This window comes from Vigna unguiculata, chromosome 10 (assembly GCF_004118075.2).
Source record: "Vigna unguiculata cultivar IT97K-499-35 chromosome 10, ASM411807v1, whole genome shotgun sequence".
Taxonomy (NCBI): Eukaryota; Viridiplantae; Streptophyta; class Magnoliopsida; order Fabales; family Fabaceae; genus Vigna; species Vigna unguiculata.
The window spans coordinates 5,524,421-5,534,121 of NC_040288.1; the positions used below are offsets into that span (position 1 = coordinate 5,524,421).

The 9,701-nt window shown below is 30.5% G+C and overlaps 1 protein-coding gene across 1 annotated transcript; it reads left to right on the top strand.

Moving 5' to 3' along the window:
• The first annotated feature begins 3,410 nt into the window (after window positions 1-3,410).
• Window positions 3,411-6,840, top strand: LOC114166974 (transcription factor bHLH62-like). Its single transcript, XM_028051857.1, has 8 exons — window positions 3,411-4,681; window positions 4,858-5,073; window positions 5,164-5,229; window positions 5,324-5,392; window positions 5,508-5,579; window positions 5,680-5,910; window positions 6,207-6,309; window positions 6,435-6,840. The coding sequence occupies exons 1-8, from the start codon at window positions 3,758-3,760 to the stop codon at window positions 6,470-6,472; spliced, it is 1,719 nt and encodes a 572-aa protein (XP_027907658.1). The 5' UTR covers window positions 3,411-3,757; the 3' UTR covers window positions 6,473-6,840.
• Window positions 6,841-9,701: the final 2,861 nt, after the last annotated feature.

The window sequence follows — 9,701 nt, forward strand, 5'->3', positions numbered from 1 at the left end:
CAAATTCGATATTTTCAATAAGATATTTTTTTGTTATCTTTGTGAATTGTATAGTTAAAGAAAACTAGAAATCTCCAGAGGAAAAAAACATAGGCTGAATTAGCTGGAAGGACCTCAAGCTTCCGAAAATATAAAAGCATATGTGACTAAGGATATAATATTTTTAAATGACTAAAGAGTGCTTTACTTTCAGAAAGTGATAAACATTGCTTAGGTTAATTTAAGAAATTATGAAAAATTAGATATTTTTTCTAAAATTAAATAAGTCTATAAATAATGTAGGGCCCATTTCTATTTTCAAAAACCTTTTCAACTTCCTTTAATTTAAGGGCACGTGATATTTTTGGTGCAAACCAATCATTAAAAAACAAAAGAAAATTTTCATTTATTCTAAAAATTATAACAATTCAGTATTTTAACATTAAATTCAAATTTAAAAAAAAATCAGAAAAAGACGTATTTCTTTTTTCAGAACTAACTTGATACCAAGTTGAAATCATCTCTAAGGACAAAATCGTTATACTTTTTATATCCATACAGTAAATCACAATTTTTTTTCGTTATAAAGTATGTTTAGATAAACTTTTATAAAGAGTAGTTTAGAGATAACCTAGTTAATTTTAAGTATATCACTCTTTCTTTTAATTTTTTTTTATTAAAATGCTTATCCCATATATACATATTCAATTAACATTCAATATTTAAAAAAAGTGTCCACATATTTATTGATTAAAAAAATTATATATATCTGTTATCTTAAATAAACTTTAATTCTTTTGTATATATTATACATAATCCATTGATGGTAAATCTCTTCGGCAAGGACTTAACATATTGATATACTAAAATAATAATATATTCATAAATACAGTATTATGTTTCGATACACTTAATAAATTTTAAATCTTTTAAAGTCGAGATTAATTATAGTTTAATTTTTTTTTCATGTTTGATATAATTTTTAAAGATAAAATCATGATGAATCATCACATTACAAAACAGACAATATCTTGAGAATTTGGATCCAAATTGAAACATATTAATTTAGAAATGCAAAGAAAAAAAGAATTTGTAAGTAATTGGAGTATTTATAACAATATATAAAGATATAAAGATGATTTTCTCTTTTGTGTCTACATTTTAAAATACCAATTTTAACTTTTAAAATATAATTATTTATTAAATTTTTGAAAATTGACTGTTACTTATACAAATTCTTTTATAAAATCGTTTATTTCTGTCTTCTCTTTTATTCTATTTATCAAAAGTTATTTTATCATCTTTTCTGATATATTTCACTTTATTTTTAATAAATATAATTTTATTTTATATAATCATCATCTACTAATATAATATTACATATATTTAAAAAATGCGTACACACAGTACACTTCGCGTCTGTGTGTACTCTAGTAGTAATAAAAAAAATGAAAAAAAAATAGAATAAGTTTAGTAGAGCTGTCTATCCTTCCTGGCTTCCATTAGATCCGTAAAGTGTGAAGAAAAGGAAAGCAAACGACGACACATTTTGGTGTTCTGACGTCCAATGCTGCCCAACCAACACCCTCCTCCGTCTTTTACGGGGAGAGATAGACATATACTATTCATTTCTTCTTTCATTTTTCCTAATTAAAACCATTTCCTTTTTTATTTTTTCAATTTTAGAACTATTATATCAGTTTCTTTAAAAAAGCATTTTTAGTTCTCTTTTAATGACGAAATGATTTTAGTCTTAATTGATCTCAAAAGGACAAGGAAACATGAGAAATTTGTATGTTATAAATGAGTGAAAAAAAATGGTGAAAAGAACCAAGCGACATGTGAGAAAAAATAAAATAAAAAGACAACAAATTTATATAAAGATACAACATAATTTATTATGTTGGACACATGATCACATGATCAACTACGTTATTGCAAAAGAATATATATATATATATATATATATATATATATATATATATATATATATATATATATATATATATATTGAAATGTTATATGCATCAATAATTAATTATAAGTTATCTATAATGTTTTTTTTTCTGAAAAGAATAAATAAACTTATTAATGACAAATAAAGGAAATCATGTTCCAGTCATTTTGATTCAATCCAACCTAACTTTTTATTGTCTTTTCTATTCATTATCTTCTTTTTTATATTCCAATTCAAAGAATACAATTGAATGTTTTTGTAAAAATATATTTATATAACTTTTTTATTAGTAGAAATAACATCTTAGTGGGAGTATGACAAACATAGATTTCTTAAGGTGGAAGATAATTGTTTCTCGTATCAACAATTCCTACTTCAGATAAAATCATTATAATAGTAAATATGAATATAATTTGAAAAAATAAAAATGACAATTAATTTACTCGAAATTCAAATATAGAGAAAAAGAAACTAACAAATAGACTGTAACTTACTAATGACTACTCACTCTACTCTTCTCTACCCCACTACCTAACCTAAAATCAAATATTTTATATCAACTTTATTAATTATTCAGCAACTTTTTACAAGAATGAAGAGATCGCAGATGTATATATTAAAAATATGTGATTTGGTTTTAGTTGAGAATGTTTAGTGTTGGAAAAATATTTATATATAGTTTCTACTTTGAAAATTTAATTGACTGACTATTTTCTAAATTTAATGTTTAATGTAAATAATCTTTTGCTAGATTTTTTTGAATCAAATTAATATGAGGTAAAACCTTTGAAAAACTGAGATCAATTTTTAATGATATGATAAATTTAACTCAAGCTTTATTTGATATAAAAAAGTAAAATTCTGATTATGGGTATCTCAATGGTTTTCATGAATGGACTATTATTAAGTCATTGTATAAACTAGTTTACCTCAATAATTTTTAAAAAAATATATATAATTTTATAGATACTTTTATAAAACTTAATTTAGATGTACTAAACGTGTAAGGAATTTTTACATTATTATTTTATTGTAAATTTACATTAATTTTGTGATAATTTCATTGAAATTCATTTACAATATATTTAATTAGTTTAGATTATAAAAAAGAAAGTTAAAATCTACATAAGTTTTGATTATATTGTTTTGTTTTGTACCATATACCATTTCTTTACCAATCTAAGCAATCAAAAAACATTTGAGATTCTTTTTTGTTCATTTCACATCAATTAAAGATTCAAAACCTAAATAAACTACTTCTCAACGAACATTAGTGATTTTTCATTTTACATATACAAAAGAAGAAGAGATGATATAACAAATACATTTGTTTTGATAAAAAAAAATTTCCCTTTTGATTTTATTTACTATAGCATTTGACACATCAAAAATACCCCATTATGAAATTAAAAAAAAGAAAAGGTCAATTGAGTGTTTCTCTTCTTTTGGGTCTATTTAACCCCATTGTAGTCCCATCCATTTTCTTCCCCCTCCTTTCTCTTCTCTCTCTCTCTCTCTCTCAATCCTTTCCATCTTTGTATTTACCAAACACACTTCCCTTTTCACACCAAACTCTTTCTCTCTTTCTCTCTCTTCTCAACTCCAACCCAACCCACTTCATTAATCACTCCAATTACACACAACACTTGTCCCACATTGCTACACTCCTCCTTTAAATCCTCTCCTTGTTTTCCTAATGTAATTTCCCAAAATCACAATCATTTTGCTTCAGGTTCCAGGGACATAATAAACCTTAATTTAACCAACTCTTCCAAATTCAGTTCCTTTCTGTTGTTTCCTCTTTCTGTCATTCATCTCCCAATGGAAAATCAGTTCTTTATGAATTCTGGGGTTCACTTTGAACCTGCACCACCACCACCACTACCACCTTCCTCTTCTTCGGTGCCCTCTTGGCAATCACTCTCACCCGCCATGGGAATTCAACCAACACTTCTGAATTGTGCCTCTGACCAGACCCAGGATTGCTTTTACAACCCCAATTGGGAAAAGTCAACAACAGATCATGCACTTCACTTTGATTCCTCAGCACTGAGTTCAATGGTCTCATCTCCTGCAGCATCGTCCTACCCCACCAGCAGCAGCAACATGTCCAATGACAATTTCATCATCAGGGAATTGGTGGGGAGATTGGGAGCTATTGGGAGTTCTGATGAGATCCCACACCCTTTGGTTGTGGCTTCTACTTACATCAATAATGGCAGTAACAGCCCTAATGCTTCTTGCGACACCACCCCTTTGAGTTCCCCTCCCAAGGTGAAGACTGTGCAGAGCTTGGTGAATGAGAGGTTGGCGAATTTGGGAGGAAAGTCGGTGGCTTTGAATTCCAGTGTGGCTGAATTCTCCGCTGACCCTGGCTTCGCTGAGCGGGCTGCAAAGTTTTCTTGCTTTGGCAGCAGGAGTTTCAATGGTAGGAATGTCCAATTGGGGGTGAACAATGGTGAATTGGCTCAAAGATCTGCGTCAGTGGTGGAAAATGGTGGAAAGTTATCTAGAATCTCTAGCAGTCCTTTGCTCAAGACACTTGGATCTCAAATGGGTACCGCAGAGAACAAGAATTCAGCAATTCAGGACCAGGAGAAAGTGGAGGTTGCCAATTCTCAAGAGGAATCTACCATATCTGAGCAAACACCAAATGGAGAAATTGGGATGAAAAATTGCCAAGATATGACGAATTCCAGGAAAAGAAAAGCATCTTCCAAAGGAAAAACCAGAGAAACAATCAAGGTAATAAAGAAGTCAAACTTCTATTTTGTTATGGTTTTTTCATTCTGCATAAAGTTTCAAACTATGGTCATGTTTTTGGTTTTGTCTCATTTCTTGATATTTCGAGAAACTGAGTTATTTTGTGAAGGATATCATTTTCTAAATATGCAATCTGAATTGTGTCCTTTTCAATTCAGGGTATGGAAGTCAGTGAGGATTCAAACTCAAAGCGAAACAAGCCAAACGAGGGTGAGGGAAACGAAAATGGACCAGTGAAGGTTGAGGAAGAGTCCAAAGCAGTGGAAGAGAAACAGAACAAAAGCAACACAAAACCTCCTGAGCCACCAAAAGATTACATTCATGTGAGAGCAAGAAGAGGCCAAGCCACTGACAGCCATAGTCTAGCAGAACGTGTAAGAATCAGTGCTTCAGGTTCCTATTAATGACACTTGCAACAAAACGTGTGTAGCTTTCATGTTGACATTTAATTAACCATGAAACAGGTACGGAGGGAGAAAATCAGTGAGAGGATGAAGCTGCTCCAAGATCTTGTACCAGGTTGCAACAAGGTGAGAAAAAAACCTTTTGTGGTGTTGGTAAATGTAAATTCAGCACTTTTACTAACTTGGGTACATCAATTGTTTCTTTCTTTATTCCTCATAGGTCACTGGAAAAGCACTTATGCTAGATGAAATTATAAATTATGTTCAGTCATTGCAGCGTCAAGTTGAGGTAACCAATCTTGGCAAATAAGCATCTCAATTTTCAAATGATTGTCATCATGTGTGTGTGTTTGTATTCTTGCTCACTAAGTTATGCTCTCTTTTTTTCTTTTTTCTGAGAACAGTTTCTGTCTATGAAGTTGGCTTCTGTTAACACAAGGATGGATCTTAGTATTGACAGCCTTGTTTCAAAAGATGTATGTTCCATGGTTCACTTTTTCTCCACAAATTTTGTTGCTTTTGAGGTTTTTAAGAAGATTCCTGAAATGGGGTTCTTTGGCTTTTTGATGTTTTCAGGTATTTCAATCTAATAATTCTTTGGCAACGCACCCAAATCCAACATTCCCTCTAGATTCCTCAACACAAGCCTTTTATGGGCACCAGCATCAGCAAAACCCAGTTATCCATAATAACATACCGAACAGAACGGTGACCCACTGCTCAGTGGACCCATTAGACACATCTTTGTGCCAAAATCTTGCAATGCAATTACCCTCCCTAAATGGGTTTAATGAAGTTGCCTCTCAGGTAATAATAACCCTCTTCCACTTTTTCTCCATAAATTAATAAAGAAAGAAAAATGGTACATTTTGCATTACTACATTCTCTGTTTACTTTTTTACATGTAAAATCATCATTATTGTTAGGTTGTTATGCATTACAACTTGTTTATGACAGTGACCTTAAAGTTACATTAAACACCCTTATCAGTAATACATGTAAACAACAATCTTAAACATGGGATTATAACAAATACATATAACTATTATCTTAAAAGGAAATTCTGGTTCTGTCTCTAATTTTCGTGTGTGATGGTTTTTCAGTTTCCATTGACATTCTGTGAGGAGGATCTGCACACCATTGTGCAGATGGGGTTTGGCCAAACTGCAAACTGGAAAACACCAATTCAATCACCAAGTTTCAACGGTAATATAGCAGAAAAGTCAGACATTATTGACATGTTAATTGAATATTAGGCACAACAAAATTGACATTATTCTCATTCTTATTATATTCACCTTTATTTTTTTGTTTTCTGGTGCAAAATACAGGTTCAAATAATGTAACCCAGATGAAAGTTGAGCTCTGATCAGTGAAGACTCACCCTTCATTACGCCTCAATTGAAGCCCAGAAGATTAAGAAAACTGCTGTATACAACAACAACAACACCAACAAAAGATTTAATTCCAACAACCCCATCAATTATTATTAAGCCATCAAGATCTATTCAAAAAGAACCCTTTTTTTGTATTTTCTGAATTTTTTACCCCTCTTCCCTCCTTTCAATGATCCCAGTTTCTGATCTTCTGGGGCAGGTCTTTTCCATTTTTTTTTCCCCTTACAATTATTCACTGTAAAATCTTAGGAAGATTCTGTATTCTGTGGTGCAAATTCTTATTATTATTCTGGCACCAACTGTAAGATATATGGCTAATTAAACAAAGACTTTCTACCAGCTTTCGTTGTCTCTCTCAATATTATAGTGACAGAGAATTTCTTAAGGTAACAGATATTTGTTTCCCCTTCTTCTTTCTTTTCTAATAGAAGAATTATTTGTTTATCCCAAAACTTTGGTTAGCGTATGCCCGTTAATAATTGGCACATCACATCAAACCACTATGAATTTTCGTGGGTCTTCACTAAAATCTCGTTAAAGGTCATGTCAATTAACCCATGCTAAATCGCAAAATCTGGTGGATATGATTTCACTTGTGCTGTAACCAGCTGTATTAATGGGGTCACCCTTTTCTCTCATAACTCTAATTACAAATGATTAGGACATTTGGTTAACTTCACCCATAGTCAACCAAAATTTCTCACATTTTTTTCATCTTTTTTCACCCACAAGAAAAAACAAATTAATCTTGACCTACGTAGTACTGTAAATGGCATCAATTGACACGTGTCAAGTAGACTGGATCACAATCGAATCGTGATATTTGGATTTATGTTACATTCTTAAAAAGAATGTTGCACTCTAATTAATGACTATAGTTTTTGACCTCGTGGTAAGTGTTCGATTCTAATAATTGGTATCAGAACCAAGATCACGAGTTCAATTTCTTGTGAACAATTGATAAAGGAGAAATTATTACGAGTGACATCAATTATTCTATAGTAGAGATCAAATAAGCCAGATCCCAACCAAATCGTAGATGAAATTATAAACGATGAGAAACATATTTCATTCCCTTTTACATTACATAAAGATATATGAGTATAGAGTGAAACCTACCATGAAAGAAAACCTTTATACATTTTTGTGTTGTGAGTTTACTATGCAGCATAGAAAAATGTAAGAGGTAGATATATAGAGGTTAGAAAGAAGTTGGCTTTTGAAGAAAACAGATATTTTAAAGTAATTTATGTGAGCATAAACAGAATCCCAGGTTGGCAGTGGTGAGATTCTGACTAGGCCCAATGAATCATAGAGCTTTATAATCTCACCAACTTTTGCTATTTACTTGTGAATAGGAAAAGGGGTTTTTAGTGGACTTCACCTTTGGAAAGATACACTTCAAATATTTGACTAATCTCTTTCTGTAAGGAAAAAATCCAGTTTTTAGGGGTCATCATTAGATTTTTAGAAATTTTTTCATCACTTTCATCATTCAATTCAATACTTCATGTACATCATCCAAAATTATCAACTATCAAACTCACTTTAATAAGTTTCCAGAACTTATATTTATATATACATATATTTCTAAAAGAAAGTATTTTGGTAATTAGAATAGTGTTTTTCAACATAAATATAAATCATCAAAATGGGTTTTTTTATTTGCTTTAGATAATGTTTAGACAAATTTCTTCATGTGAAAAAAATTACATCTTACCTAAATTAAGATTAGTTTATGCATTTAAACTAATTTTTCAAAATTGTCTCTTAATTTATAAAAAAAGATCATTTTTTTCTTAAAAATAGTTATACAAAACTCTTCCAAACATACTTATTTACACCATTGTGATCATGTTGAAAACTCAATTATAACACTTCCACAAACATGTTGGTAAAATTGTATGTACGTACAAATAAAGTATGAATAAAAAAAGTAAACTATGAAATAAAGTAATGGACATAATAAAAAAGTATTATATGAATAACATTATACCCAAATAAAACATTAATAAGTTGCAGTGATGGCCACTTATTTTTATTTGGAGTGTATTATTGGGGTGTAGATTAGTGTGATTTAATAATTAGAAAGATGCTTTGAATGTAGTACTGCGACAGAACAGTTGTGCATGATAATGTATTAAGATATTTTTATTGTATAATAATGATAGCAAGTTTCTTATTTGTGGAGAAGATAATGAAATGGGAATAGAAAATGTTAGTGTGACAGTGTTGTCTCCAAAAGCTACAAACGCCCAATCATATTACGACGTGTTTGGGAATTGATTCTTCTGTTATTTTTTTTATCATCTTCCTCGTTTCTCCATGCTGTTTTATTCTTCTTTTCAGTATTTGGGTTTTATATTTATGCCAATCATAATGCTACTAACTAAACAACAAACATAATCTTCACAAGGAACATTCAGAGTGTAGTTCTTAGCAGGTACCAAATTTAATTAGTTTCATTTTTTTTTGAAATAACCCTTTTGTGCAATTTAATTTTTATGTGTTAGATTGGTTTTTGTAGGTTGGAGATTAGTCTATTTTAAAATATCATTCTCTTAAAAAAAAGTGCAATTCCACTTAAAATGTTATTTAGGACTAAACATAACTTTTTTTTAGCAAGAAATATTATTTTGATCCTTGATGAATTTTATAGGATTTATATTTGCACCAGTGCATGTTAGATGTGGAATATTTTGCGAGTGACTCATGAAAGAACAAATGATGTAAAAAGGGCACGCAAGAATTCTTTGATCCAAGAATATAAAATGTTTCGTATGTAGCAAGGAGAAACCATCTATAATGTGCAGAAGCGATTCACACACAACGTCAACCATCTCATTGGGTTAGGTAAAAATTTTGATAGTGATGAATTAAATATAAAAATTCTTAAAGCTTTAAACAGAACATGACAGCCAAAGGTTACAACGATTACTAAATCTCAAAATCTTGTAACATTGTCCATGGCGGCTCTTTTTGGTAAATTGAGAGCATGAACTTGAACTTGGGCATTTAAATGAAGAAGAGGACCAAGGAAGGAAAAGGAACATAGCTTTCAAATCTGATATTGTAAAAAAACAAAATCCCCAAAGAAGATGATGACTCTGGCAATGAGAATATGAGTCTCGTGATAAAGAAATTCGCAAAGTTTATGAAAAGCAAAAATAGAGGTCGTCATAAAAGGTATAAAAATGAAAA